Source organism: Melozone crissalis, unplaced genomic scaffold (assembly GCF_028551555.1).
Source record: "Melozone crissalis strain CALT ecotype California unplaced genomic scaffold, PUWL_Pcris_2 ptg000006l_1, whole genome shotgun sequence".
Lineage (NCBI taxonomy): Eukaryota > Metazoa > Chordata > Aves > Passeriformes > Passerellidae > Melozone > Melozone crissalis.
This window is the reverse complement of record NW_026535784.1, coordinates 55,452,805-55,467,592: the sequence shown is the minus strand read 5'-3', so window position 1 is coordinate 55,467,592 and position 14,788 is coordinate 55,452,805. Positions and strand designations below refer to the sequence as shown.

General features: G+C 43.1%; 1 protein-coding gene across 28 annotated transcripts in view; it reads left to right on the top strand.

Moving 5' to 3' along the window:
- ANK2 (ankyrin 2) overlaps positions 1 to 13,575 on the top strand; it is a 273,624-nt gene extending 260,049 nt beyond the window's left edge. For 25 of the 28 annotated variants that reach the window (XM_054292269.1, XM_054292302.1, XM_054292311.1 and 22 more), the window contains 10 exons: positions 26 to 100; positions 483 to 614; positions 1,008 to 1,154; positions 2,254 to 2,533; positions 4,217 to 4,496; positions 5,946 to 6,038; positions 6,460 to 6,543; positions 7,571 to 7,735; positions 8,774 to 8,956; positions 11,354 to 13,575. In XM_054292269.1, the coding sequence (XP_054148244.1) occupies positions 26 to 100; positions 483 to 614; positions 1,008 to 1,154; positions 2,254 to 2,533; positions 4,217 to 4,496; positions 5,946 to 6,038; positions 6,460 to 6,543; positions 7,571 to 7,735; positions 8,774 to 8,956; positions 11,354 to 11,368 (1,454 nt within the window). In that variant the 3' untranslated portion in view covers positions 11,369 to 13,575. Of the gene's footprint in view, positions 1 to 25; positions 101 to 482; positions 615 to 1,007; positions 1,155 to 2,253; positions 2,534 to 4,216; positions 4,497 to 5,945; positions 6,039 to 6,459; positions 6,544 to 7,570; positions 7,736 to 8,773; positions 8,957 to 9,836; positions 9,929 to 11,353 lie in introns of all 28 variants that reach the window. The other 3 variants (XM_054292432.1, XM_054292328.1, XM_054292336.1) reach the window with 3 other exon arrangements.
- Positions 13,576 to 14,788: the final 1,213 nt, after the last annotated feature.

The following is a 14,788-nucleotide window of genomic DNA, read 5'->3' as shown; positions in this document are numbered from 1 at the left end:
ACTTCCAGCTCTCTTTGACCTTTAGACCAACAGGATGATCAGGAAAGAACAGAGGAAAGACTGGCCCACATTGCGGATCATCTTGGATTCAGCTGGACAGGTAAAGTGCACACTTTCTGCTCCAGAGAGAAAGGAGGGGAATGGTCCACACTCCTCTCATGTTTATTTTGGATGATTTTCTGATTAACTAAAGATGTTTTAGAAAAATATTTCAGAAGCTTATTTTGTTTGGGATGCCAAGAGTCCTAAATGGATACCAAAGGAACCTGCTCTAAACAGTCGCTTTAATATGGTGCATTTAATAGACTTGAGGCAGCAAATGGTAGTGGGGACAAGTGAAAGTAACATGGAACAAGATGGAAATGTTTTCTCAGGTTTTGGGATTAAACTGTACTTCACAGACTTTTCTTTGAATGAAGTTAGACTAGGGGAGTAGTAGTGGTATTAGCAGACCTCTTTACAGAGATGGATTTCTTTTTCAGAGCTAGCAAGAGAACTGGACTTCACAGAGGAGCAAATTCACCAGATCCGAATTGAAAATCCCAATTCTCTTCAAGACCAAAGCCACGCACTCCTCAAATACTGGCTTGAAAGGGATGGGAAACATGCAACAGGTTTGTCTTGTTATTGTGTGTAACTGTCTCCAGTCTGCTAGCTGAGGTGACAGGTGTGTTGTAATCACAAAGAAAATATGGGGAAAATTTAGGCTACAGAAAGGATGACCATGGATTGTACTCAGTGTTGCTTCTAGTCTTGTAGGTATAACACAGTAACTCAACAAATTTGTTAAAAGGAAAAAACCCAAAGTGCTAGTTTTTATAGGCAGCCATTTGGTTCTTTTTAGATTTTACATAGCACTGCTTCTAAATGTATCACTGCTTCTAAATGTATCATATATAATTTATATATGACACCGGTCAGTCTCCTGTATATGTCCTTCCTATGGAGAAGGGAGGGAGTGTGCTTGATTCTTAACTGAGCTGCATGGTGTCCTTCCAATGGCACAGATACCAGCCTGACCCAATGTCTCACAAAAATCAACCGCATGGACATCGTTCACCTGATGGAGACCAGCGGCATAGACCCCGTGCAGGGCCACGGCACGCGCACCTACGCGGACACGGAGCAGTCCTTGGCTTTGGACCACAGTGAAGGTAAGTGGCTCCTGACCCAAACTGCCTAGGGTACCTCTCCAAGCAGCACTCTGCTCTGAAGTGTTGGCCCAGGCTTATCTGTCTGCTCTCATGACAGACCACTGGAATCCCATTTTGATGGCATGGACAGTGTAGATGGATGCAAGCACGGCATCACAAGGGTCACATTTCACTGGGTAGAAGACCTGAGCTTTCTTCAGAAGTAAATACTGTGGCCAGCAACGTTTGCCCAGTTTACCTTGGGGTTTCGTTTTTTGCTTATACAAGTGCTTTCATGAAAATTCAGAAGGTTGCATTAGAATTTGACCAAGATATTAAAAATGGAAACTACTCTGTGCTTTGATAGAAAATCCCTTTGGATTTGAGTATCCAGGATATTGTAATTCTATTAGGATGCTATTGCATTTCTTAAGTTTGAAAGTTCAGTGGATTAGATCCAGTGGTTGCAAACTAAAGAAACACCTCCAAATTATTTGGTTTAAGATCCTCTTTTCCAGAAATGACACTTTTGGGTGCCTAACTCAATACTGAAGCATATTAGACAGCTGCAAAAGTCCCAGTCTTGAAGAGAATGTAGGACTAGAGGACTGTTTGTTACAATTAGCATTCTCATATCACTGCCAAGTAGTTTTAGAATATTAACCTCTCTGTCCTGCTCAAATTCAGTACAAGCTTTCTAATTTCCCCCCAATTTGTTCTTCAGAGTTCACTAGGTTTCCAGTGACTATTGTACATAAATGAGCTGCTTCTTACACCTAGCCCTCTATGAAGCGTTTTCATCTTTTTTTGTACAGTTAATTTTTCCAGAAGCAGATAAATAACGGATATGGAGGGAAAAGTCACTAAAATCTGGGGAAATTGAGGTAAATTCCTGGGTAAATGTTATTTTGCCTGTTTCTGTCCAAACCTGGCTATAGTAGTGGCAATCTGGCATGCCTTGGGCTACTCCTAGAGGCCACGTGCCCCCCCACTCAAGGTGTTCAGGAACTTCAGGTCATGTGTTGTGTCTGGGGATTTCCAGTGCACACAGAGGATGGGAAGGACCTCTGCATTCTGGTCAGACTTGTAAGGATATTTCTCATCTCTCTGTCTTGGCAAGGGTTTTCAGCACTGCAAGAGGAAGTGTACAGCTCGAGACACAAGCAGGAGCAGCAGAGACTATCTAAGGATGGCGAGCCAACCGAGCACCCACCTCTGGTCTCCGAGGAAGACGTGTCTGTCAGTTATTCCCCATTCCAGGACAGTACTCCCAGGAGCGAGGCCGAAGTGTCCATGGCTGAGCTTCTGAGGCAAGCACACAAGGAACAAGTAGAAGCTGAATTCTCAGGGAAACCCCAAGATGTGCCAGGGAAACCATCTGCTTCACAACAGGAATATTTGTAAGTGCTAAAAGAGCAGGATGAAGCCATAGGGAACAGGTTCTCTTTTCTCTGTGTAATGAGAGGATTTTACAGTTGCCTTTGAAACTTACAAACACACTAGAATTTTCCTCCAATTGTGGTTTACACTTTTTAATCCATGAGGAGGAAGCCTTAAGGCTGAGGAGAGAAAGTCAGTCTGTCACTGTGAGCACAAAGCAATAACTGTGTTACATAGGAAAGAAATTCAGGTTAGTAGAGAAGTGAAGGGGGTTTTATGTATATGTTCAGTACTCATGTCGTGATGACATATTAATGAAAGTAATCAAAATCTTTCTTCAGATTCTGGATGGCTTTTTCAATGGAGGCAATTTTTTTCAATTTAATCATTACTTACAAAACTCATAACTACCTCTTAAGAACTGGACTTTTAAAAGTGCATTTCAGATGGCCAAAGGAGCAGAACCAAAGTGTTACAGAGGCAAGACACAAGTACTTACAGGAATAACACATGGTAGAGTACACATAGAAGACCTGTGCAGCAAAAACTTGAATTCTGAGGTGGGGCCGTCAGTGGGGTTGGGGACATTTGGAATGGAATTGGAAATAGATCATGTTTATTTCTCCACAGCTTCCCTGATTATTAGAGGTCCCATGCTGAGACCTCTCTGCAGGATAGAGACAGGTATTAATAAGCCAGCAAAATACCAAGAATCCCTACTCAAAGAAGTTATTTTCCTGGAGGTGATTAGCTTTGATGCGGAGATGCAGCTCCCAGCACTCAAAGGACAGCTGAGTCCACCAAATGGACTTAGGGGGATTCCTTTGCTCAGGATATGCTGGGAGAGATTGTGGGAGAAAATACCATCTAGGAAATCTTCTGTTGCAGTGTTAGGCAAAAATACCAATGCTCCCTAAGGATTTGCATCAGGAAATGAATTTCTTTGAGGAACAGAGAGTACTTTGAGACAATAGTGCCAACACTACTTGAGAGTAATGAAGACAGGGAAATTTCACTACACTTCAGGTCTGATTTTAACTAGGTGGAAAATCAGGGTAGATTTAAATAGGAACATGTAAGGAACATGCTCCAAGAGGAAATATACAATATTGAATGTACATTTGCTGGAATTAGATGTATTTCCTTAATAAATGTGTTACATAGTAACTAATATAATAATAAGTTCAACTAACTTGGGGCAGCAATTAACCATGAATCAGGCTCAACCATAAAAATGCCATTACAAAAAAACCTGAACCTCTACTAAATTTCTGCTTGCTAAAGCTCCGGAATTCTACATGAAAGTTGTTTTTTCCGCTTTGCAGCTGCACAGCTTGTGCTCAGTGTTGTAGGTGCCTCACATCCTTCTCTAGCAATCCAGGCTCTCCCACAAAAAAACCTAAATGGTAGTATGTAGAGATGTGAGGGCACAAGATAAAGCAAAGCTCTTTGAAATACTTTACAAATACCAGGTTTTGCAGACTTGCATGGAAGGGTTGGATATCCATTTGGAGATTTGCTCAGGAAGATGGGTGGCATTCCCGGACAGACTGCTCTGTAGTTCCTGTCAAGGAATATCAGTTATTTCTAGACTTTGCCGAACAACAGACAACATAACAATATGAAGTCACTGCCTGATGTTCCATTGCTGGAAATTATGAAGCACTGCACAGTAATAACTCACTTGGACCTGTAATTCACAGTGCCACAACTCCAGGAACAGAGCAGTCCATGGGAACTGGAAAAGCAGCGAGCGGAAAATCTGCGCACTCAAGCACGGCCAAGGGAGAGGCTCAGAGAGGCCCCCCTCAGCCTCCCTCCCCAGTGCAGAGAGGGGACTCCCCCATCATCCAAGAGCCTGAGGACCCCCAGCTCCACCAGGAGAGCCTCTCTCCAAGGAGATCTAGTCTCGTGATTGTGGAGTCCACTGAGGAGCAAATGGAGAAGTCTGGAAGGGGCTTTGAAGAGGAATCTTTAGAAAAGGTAAGTCAACAACTTTGCTTCAATGTAATTGATGCAATAAACTAATTTTTATGACTCGCTGATTCTTTAAGATAAGAATATTTGTAATTAATTTGCATCTGGCACTGAGTTTTTCCTCCTTCCCTCTGTGGTTTAAAGGTTCAGGTAAAAGCTTTTCTCCTGAGGTTTTCAAAGTTGAAGCAAACCCCAGATCCCAAAGTCTAGGCTAGTAATTCTGGTTCTGCTCTACCCTTCTTTGTCCTTTGGCCTGTGACAGTTCCATCTGTGCCTGAGAGAGTGTCAGTAACAGGGGCAGAAACGAACCAAAACAGATGTAATGCTAAAAAAGTGATACCAGTAAAGCTCATAAAGAAAGGCAAGGATAGCCCAGAGCAGCATCAGAAATGGTGTGAAAGGTCTCTAAAGAGACAGAAAAGAGACAGCAGCTGTACATTGCAGAGTACTAAGGATGTACTGAAAGAATGGTGTTTGTGTAGCACACAGGAAGTAAAGAGATACAGAGACAGAAGAGTGAAGAGGATATCAAAAACTGTACAGGGTAGGTCTTGGGTTGTGTGAGACAATGGACTTCATGGCAGCATTCAGAGAGGGGAGGACATCCACCAGCAAGGAAAGAAAGAAACCATATGACTTTTAGTGGAGAACTCAAGTTTCCTGGCAGATGAAGATTTAAGAATAAACAGCTTGCTTTGCCCATTCTAAGTGGAAGAAAAGGAGAAGGCATCCTTGGGTAGGAAATTAGCTTTATAAGCCAAGTTAGAGCAGAGAAGGCGCAGCTGTACTGAAGCAGAAATTGTTTCACCTTTGTATTTGTTAGAAACAAGGCCTTCTCTCTTGGCTACTATGTGACCAAAAGTATCACCTCTAGAATGAAGGGTTTCAGAGCTCTGCCTCTGGGATATCAGGGAAAGGTGGAATTTCAATGTATTAGGTGATTGAAAGGGTATCTACAGCAGGGCTCAGTACAGCTGGAGGAAAGCTGTCCTGAAAATAATGCACTGCTTTTTCCTTCTGATTCTTTCACTGAAGTGAAACAACAACAGCAGCTGGTCCCACCACCTCGCCTTATTTATTTTCCCTTTTATATTTTTATACTACAGCTATTTCCCAGCAGATTCTTTCCTGCCTCTCTTTGCCATCCAAGGTGTTTGTTTAAACTTTTAATTCTTCCTTACGCAGGAGAGACAAGTTCAGCACTTGTTACTAATTTTTCCTGATCTTTCTGAGACTACTGCTACACTGTCCTCTTGTCAAAACTGTTCAGTCCTGCTGTCTGTATCCTGCCCTCTGTACTTCCCCCTCAGGATTAAAAGGCTTTTGTATATTTTTCTGTGTAATTAACCCACCAAGCATATGCAAAATGTAGGAATTGCAGAGCTGGTGTAGGAAGACAGAAGCTGTAGCCACTGCTAGTGCCACATACAGATCTTGCTTCCGTGCTTCCCCTAGGAGTTAGCAGAGGAGTTAGGTGGGCTGGAGCTCAGCTCGGATGAGGACGAGATGGTCACTACCAGAGTCATTCGGCGCCGGGTGATCATTCAGGTACCGAGTGTTCGATGACTGCACTGAATGTGCCTGTGCTGCCTTAGGCCTGAGTTTGTGTTGCACCTCAAGCTGGGATGCTCCCAAATAATGCATCTCCACTGGATAAACCTTATGATTACAGTAACACTGCTAACCCCTCTCTAAACTCCCTAGATGCCTCGGTAAGAGGAAGATAAGATGAAGGCTTGTCAGCCCCGTATACAACAAGGCTGTTATAACAATATAATTTATCTTTGTGATGCCGTGGCATCACTTTTCTGTGCATGCCTTTCTAAGGATTTATTTGCAGAATCGGTTTTTTCCCCTAACATTGCTGGGTTTTTTTCCATTCCCTAACCAATTAACTGATGTTGAAGTGACTTATTTCAAGACCCACATGAAGGCCTTGCTTCACAGAGCTTTGTTCTTTGTCATACAGGCTGATAGTATGCCTGAAATGCCACCAGAAACAGTCACAGAAGAGCAGTACACAGATGAACATGGCCACACAGTGGTAAAGAAGGTATTGTCAGTTCTGCCCCCTGCTAGCTTCTTTCTTCCCTGTAAAAGGAAGAAAAAATCATCTACAGAAATGCCAGACTTTCTGCTATGAAGGGGCATGATTTGAAGAGTAGAGAATGGAAGGAATGAGAATTTCATCTCATGAGAGATACCAAAGTTTGAACAATAATTTAGATTCTGAAAATTATTCTGTTACAGTGTACAACCTAACAGGATGTGTTTTAACTTTCATTTAAAGCCAAGGAAAATTCTGCATAGATCCACATATTTTAGGAAGAAGTTGTTTATTTCTTTTTTTAAAACCCCACCAAAAAATCCACTCCACTGCAGTCTTATCTGAGATGTTTGTTTGTTTGCTTGTCTTGATAAAAGCAATGGAAGGCTGGGTCTGTAAAAGTCAGATAAACCCAGAGTCTAGATCTTCAAAATCAGATCATGCTTAGAGAACAAATTCTGCACAGCATGAAAGTGAAAGGGTAACTTCTGTGCTCTTTTCTTTATCTGACAACTTGGTGTTCCAGGTCTAGGACTTGGCTGAGCTGGGATGGTAGCAAGCCCCATCTTCTGTCTTCTGGGAAGACATCACACCCCTTCAGCTGGATAGGCTGTCTCTGGAACCTGTTTAATTCCTGGTAGAATAATAAACCACCCCAGCCAAAGATTCCTTGGTCTCATTGCACAGAGGCAAGTGTGACAATTCTTACGGATAGGCCTGTGCCTTGAACTGTGCCACACAGAGGTTTGGGTCATCCACAGAGGGATGCACACCCATTCTCCTGAGCAATTTCACATCTTGACACTTTAATTCTCTTCTTGCTTTGGCCAGCCAGTGCCTAGAGAGCTTTAGCACCAGATGAGTCTCTTGAGTAGGAGATGAGGAATAGAACACAGAACCATCTACACAGGTTCTTTGTCATGCAGGACAAAATGCCCTTTGAGTAGCATTTTGACGAATGCTACTCAAATGAGTAGAACAAAGAGGAATATTTTACTGCTACATCTTTGGGGACTAAACTCCATTCCTTCAGGTGACCCGGAAGATCATCCGGCGGTACGTTGCTCCAGATGGCATGGAAAAAGAGGAAGTGCTAATGCAGGGAGCACCGCAAGCCCCTGTCCCTGTGCAAGAGGGAGATGGTTATTCCAAAGTGGTGAAGCGAGTTGTGCTGAAGAGTGACAGTGAGCACTCAGAGGTAGGGTGTGCTTTGCCTGCCGTGGCACAGAGCAGCACCACCCCAGCAGGGTTCTTAACCACTTATGAGCAGCTTAGCGTACTCATTCTGCCACTCAGTCCTAGAACCCCATAGCTGCAGTAAGTTTACCTTGCTGGTCTGTTCTTGCTTTGAAGAGGCTGAAAACATCTGTGATTTAAAGAAAAACTGTTTTAGAGCCAGGTAATTACATACAGTCTGAAAAGGTAAGTGCCTTCCTGCTGTAGTTCACTGTCCGGCCCTACAGGCAATTGGATCAGCACAACCAAGTTGTGGGGGAGGGCCACAAGCTGGCAATGGGTGTGCTTTCAGCAATGCTGGGCCAAAAGCAAGGTGCAGCAAGCAGTTATTGGAATTGTAAAAAACATCACGGATACTTTTGCTTGCAGGAATTACTCATCAGAAGTAATTCTTTAGGAGTAAAGTAACAAGAAAGAAAAGCCTTGTTTTTTCCCCTCTTTTTTCTATTTTTCATTTTCTTTTTAAAAATTTTTTCTTATGTATTTTTTCCCTTTTTTACTCTTTTCCATTTTTTATTTTTTCTTTTTCTTTTTTCCTATTTTTCCTGTTTCTTTTCCCCTCTTTTCATTTTTTATTTTTCCTTTTTTATATTTTGCTTTTTTCCTGTTTTCTTTTCTTGTTTTTTTAAATTCTTTTTATTGATTTCCTTCTTCTATTTACCTTTTTTCTTTTTTCCTATTTTCTTTTTACATAACTTCCTTTTTATTTTTTATTTTTTCCTTTTTCCTCTTTTTCATTTTTTCTTTTCTTTATTCTTTTTTCCTATTCTTTTGTTCTTTTTTCTTTTTTCCTGTTTTCTATTTTCCTTTTTCATTTTTCCCCCTTTTTTCCTTTTTTTCTTTTTCCTGTTTATTTTCTTCTTTTTCTTTCCAGTAAGCTGACCTTAGCAGATCTACACTTTATCCTGTGGAGCCCCTAGACACAGCAGTTAATTTGGACAGTGCACATCATGAAGTGTGGAATTCATCTCCATCTCACTTGTGTTTTGTAACCTTGCAGGTGACCCTGTCTGAACCTGCCATTCTCTCTAGTGCCTCCAAATTCCAGTCCGAACCAGTGGAGGGCCGGAAAGTCAGCAAGGTCATAAAGACCACTGTAGTGCATGGAGAGAGGACGGAGAAACACCTGGGGGATGCCAGCCTGGCTTCTGATCTTCCATCAGCCAAAGAGGACTTTGAAAAGGTAAAAACAACTTTTATATATTACAGCAGTACAGCAAGTGTGGCCACAACCCCAGGGACAAAGTCTGTTCTCCTGAAAGGACCCCAGCTGGTGGCCCAGCAGTCCTAAGCTGAGGGTAACTCTGTTCTTATCTTTGCGGTGTTACAAAAATATGCATCTATAAACAATGTGTAGTGAAAGCTGGCATTGCAGAATTAGCAAAGGCGCTTGCTAAGACTAAAAGAAAACATCATGGAGGCTTTGTGTAACATTCTTAGAAGTCTTGGGTGTGAGTGCAGTTAAAGTTCATTCCTGTGTTATCACTGTAGATGTTATTGTAGAAGTGGCTACAGTTAAGCCCCCACCCTGGGTAAATGGATGTGTTCCTCCCCTCCATCCTGTCTCTCGTCCCCTTTATTAGCATGTCTTAGAAGTTGAAATAAATACTTAAAAACAGATAAATAGATAAAAGCTGTGCAGCAGTAGGTGATGTGGGTATGCATTTTTGGGTTTTGTGACCAGGAATCCAGACCAGCAGCCTGGTCCGCTTTTTCTCACAGAGGCCAAACAAGGGGCAAGAGCTGTCTGGTAAAAGTTCAAAGAGACTGCTTGGGAAGGAGCACTTAGCACCCAGCTACTGTCTCAGTAAATCCACACGTCTGGAGCCACTACTGTGACATACTTTGGTACAATCATTACTGAAATGAAACTGCCCCCTAGGAGACACTGTATGTCATGTGTCTGCAGGAGGGAGGGATGCTTGAAAGGATGCAGTTGCTTCTTACAGGTGCCTGTTCAGCATTTTCTCAGCATTGGGCTGTGTGAATATGAAGGACTAAGGTGGGAAGAGCTCCAGGTGTTTTGGTGGTGTTTTCATTTAAGGTTTATGTTTTCATTGGAGGCTTTGAGCTATACAGGTCACCACATGACAGTGCAAGTCCCTGCTTTGGTAGAGAAAGAAATCAAGAAAGATGATGGATCAGTAATTAAAAGGTTTGGCTTGGCAAGCTGATGAAGTATTACTGCAAACAAATTAACCCAATCACAGGAGTGGATTGGAGTGAGTGCCTGCTAAGCTTTACTTGCAGTGGTACTAAAGCAATGACTAACCTGCACGATGGTGCACAGAACACTGAAATAAAGCACTTTGCACACAACATGGGTACAGGGGTTAGTACAAAGGCTGGTCTTTATTTTCTACAGTTTCTAAGTTTAGCAAAGTTGCATAGTTCTAATTGAATGGAGAATGAATGGATGGCTGAAGAATAGCTAGAGATCAATAAATATCATCATGCACTCTCCATTCATCATCCACCCTCCATCCATCCAACCTTCATTCCTCATTCATCATCCACTCTCCATACATGCATCCAATCATGCTCCAACTCTCCATCCATCCATCCATCCATCCATCCATCCATCCATCCATCCATCCATCCACCCACTCACCCACCCACCCATCTGTTCTCCATGCACTTGGATGCCTTTCTCTCTAGTTCTAGAAATAAGAGGCAGACACAGGGTGGTAAACAGGAGTACCTTTATGTAAGGATCCTTAAGTACACTTTCCCTCAGTAGAAATTGCCAATGATGCACACCTGGAAGAACAAATGTACAGTCTTTATTGATTTGCTAATTTTAATTAGCATTCATCCATCTATACATACATTGCTCATCCACTCTCCATTCACTCCCTCTCCAATCATCATTCTTCAGTCTCCTTTCATTCATCAACTTTTCTCCAATTGTCATTCATGCTTCATACATCCACCCTTCATTTTCAATGCATCTATCCTTCACTCTGCATCCATCATCCATTCTCCATGCACTTGGACGCCTTTCTCTCTGGTTCTAGAAATAAGAGGCAGACACAGGGTGGTAAACAGGGGTACCTTTTTATAGGGATCCTCAGCTGGAAAATGCTGAGGATGCACACCCTGCATGATGCATGTTTTTATTGATTTTGCAAATTACCATACCTGACAAGAGTCCCCAACTAAAAGCCCACCCAATGAAGTAATGCCCCAGCTCTAGTACCTTCTAAATCCAACCCTCCTTGGATGAGGACTCAGCTCTGTTGATAAAAAGATATCTCAAAGATCTGATTTCAACCTTGGTTTCTAAGGAATACCAAGATAGCATAGGGGTCCTGGAATTTGTTTTTTCTTTCTGCTGAAGAAAATACTGAAGCTAGGTTATAATAATAGGCTACAAACAGATGTGTAAAGAATACAGAGAATATATAAAATTAAAAGGATAAAAATCCATAGGAGTTGACTATTGCATCATAATTACACCTTGCTGTGCCTTCTCTCCAGTATGTGTAACTCTGCCTTGGAAAAGCCTGAAAACCACGATTCTCTCAGACCTCCAGAACCGTGGCCTTTCTAAGTCAGGTCTCATTTTTTTTGGTTCCAGGACAATACTAAGTAAAGCCAGCACACAGAAGAGGACTGTGATGAAGGACCGCTATGGAAAACATGTTCACATAGAAGAGCTGGAAGACACCCCAGAAGCGCTCCCCAGGGATGACCTCCAGCATGACCTCCAGCAGCTTCTTAGGCACTTCTGCCAAGAGGACTGGACACAGGAGGCCAAGTGAGAAGCTGCCGCCCCTGCACAGCGCCACGTGACCCCTCCCATAGGCTGCCATCACCATCCCTGGGTAGCAGAGCCGTCACTGCCGCTCCTACCTCTGCAGCTGCAGTGAATTCATTTCTCCCCATCCCAAGTTGCGTTTTGTGCTGTTATGATTTCTCACCCTGTAAGCTAATTTGTGACCAAAGATAGCATCCTTCAGGCAGGATGATTTATCCGCCATGCTGGCGCCCTGTCAGCGTCGCCACTTGTCCCTGTCCCTTTGCTCTGGCGCTCGCTTACCGACACCGCCCTTGCCAAGCAGACTTCATCGACAGGCCTCTTCCACTGACTGTGTACATGCACCGTACAAAGGAGTTGACGTGTAAACTGTAAATAGCAGAGTATTTGAACTCAACGAGACTGCAGAACACTCACTGCCCACGGGCATCGTGGGTTGTGAGGTGCAGTGACCCTGCGGAATGGCAACAGATCACGGAATGGCACCACCCAGACCACAGACGCTGACTGGCCCAGGAGGAAGCACTGCAGAGCTACCAAGTACTAAGAGTTACTGTTTAAAAATCCGGTCCAGGCAAAGGCTGTGCGAGTCAGGCAAAAAGCAGCTGTTCACGTGAATCACAGCTGACTGTAGCCATTAATTGTGCAGTCACCTTCACACAGCCACTGCAACATTTCCAAAAGAAAAAGAAAGAAAAACTTCCCCACTAGGTACCCAAGTTGCTAGCAGCTCTACCTGCGGCATGTTCACATATGGTATTCAAGCCTATAGATCTGGACCTGTGGCAGGGTGTATTAAACAATCCTAACTCCGGTAGTTTCCCGTTTCCATCGCTGCTTAGCCGACCTCACCGACCAACTGGGGGTGCTTCCTGCTGGCCACTGCACTGTAGATAACTACGGGACAAAGACTTACCCACTATACAAGGAGAATAATTAATTCACCATGTTTTATCGAGATTGCCTCTTAGCCGATACACGCATGTGGCATTTGAAGGTCAAAACCAAACCCTCCTAGAACCATGTCAGCTTCTTGGCCCTCTTAGCACTGAGCGAGCAGTTTTTATCTTCTAAGTGTTTTTTAAAGAACAAGTGCTCACAATCCTCAGCAGCCGGTTTCTGTTCATATTTTGTTATGTAACTATATATTATATATATATATTTCTAAATTGACCCTCTGAAAACCACATTAGCATGTCTGCACTTTTATTTTCCACACAGGGAACGTAAGGATCTGATGTTTTGGGTGTTCTATACCTTAATATTTAGTGGAAGAAGCTCTGTAGGGTTTTAGCATAACACACATACACACAAACATACCAACTTAATGCTTTTAAACAGCTATCTCATTTTTTTAATAGTAGACTCAGCACCAGAGTAAAACCAACCCTCTCTTCTAGGAGCAATCCTTTGTCCAAGCTTATCTGGCCTTCTACAATTATAGGGTTCTTTGGTTTTGTTTTTTTTTTTTAATGACTCACTCAGTGCTCAGAACAAGGGCACTTCCTCATTAAGGTAATAATGCCAAAAGCATGGAAACACCTCTGGAGTTCTGGCTTCCCGTGGGCAGAACCAATAGGTGCCGTGCTGACACTTTTTGGGCAGGCAAGAAAAGAAACTTAAAGAAAAAAGTGTTTTGGCAGCCAAATCGAATGAGACCCCTGATGAAACATCTCACAGTGCATCATGGCTTCCTGACTGTCAGAGACAGCACAGGAGGGTCTTCAAGGATGGGGTTCTCAAGAAATGCATTTCTGTTGTGTTATTTGCGGTGCAGATGATGTTCTGTGTAACAGCATAATGGTTATTCACCTCTTATTTTGATTTTTTGCTGTGTTATCAGAGAACTTGAATACTGTGAGAAGAAGTGAATTTTAAGTTGACGAATCAGCATCTTGTTCCCATGGTGATAACACTAATTGAATATATCTATGAGGGCATGTATTAGTTAAAAATTAAAAAGATACAACACTAACAATACATAGCTGCAATGTGTACAATGGCTGATTTAACTAAATAAAAATGTACAAGTGTTAAATGTAGCAATGGTGGCTTGCTTGCTTTTACTGCTGGCATGGTGGGATGAGGAATGGTGCCCGCGTGGGGACCTCAGTGGCACCATCAGAGTCACAGTCCCTCTGTGCCCAGCTTGCTTGCTCGTCACAGACCCAGTGACGCCTCGTCAAGGGCACCACCTAAGCCAAAAGCTGCTCTTTCCTCTCTTTCTCCTCCTTTTGCAATGACAGACAACTTGTGTAAACAAGTCAGAGACAGCACAGGAGGGTCTTCAAGGATGGGGTTCTCAAGAAATGCATTTCTGTTGTGTTATTTGTGGTGCAGATGATGTTCTGTGTAACAGCATAATGGTTATTCTGTTATACCTCTTATTTTGATTTTTTGCTGTGTTATCAGAGAACTTGAATACTGTGAGAAGAAGTGAACTTAAGGTTGACGAATCAGCTGGAAAACAAAGACAGACTGAATTCTCTGCTGACAGGTCATGCCATGGATTACCTGTGGATTTTGTAGCTATAAGCCATATACTCCATACAGTACAGCCTATAACTTCAGGCCTTTGATAGCGGGCAGCTTCCAAATCCAGGAGATGTCCCTAAGGAAATAAATCCAAATGGCTTCACCTGCACCTTAAAACCTTCACCATATCCCAGGTCTGACTCTGCAATTGGCACAAGAAGCAGCATTTGAGAACCACCTGAAGCTACAACAGTTGTCAGGTCTCAAAATATCTGGTAAAGAGGCCACTGGCTGTGATTCTTGTCAATGCAGTGACAACGCCAGAAAGAGCAGCTGTATCCTCAGCCTTTGCTGTGTTTTCCAGTCGCCTACAAAGAGCTGGCTTGTCTTGCCAGGCCCAACCCTGTCCTCAGCTGCGGCAGCAGCCATAGCTCAGTCCCACTCTGCTCCCCCTGCCAGATCTGGTGACCACCTCTGCCATCAGGAGAGGATTATACATCGAGGAGCCTATCGAGCATGGGGGAAGTTATTTGGGCCTCTGCAGGTAAAGGGAGTAAGGTGAGCTATGAGCAAACATATTTTTGATGTACTGGAAGGGTGTGAGGAGTAACCTTCATTCTATGTGCACACTGCAGGGCTGTGGAGACACAGCACTGAACCCACAGCTCATTGCTTCACTTGTTACAGTCGGCCATTCTCGGCTCGGTTCGTGTTTCTGCAACAACTTAGGCATAACATTTCATGCCTGAAACTGTGTCTGCTCCTGCCCTGGTTAGAACC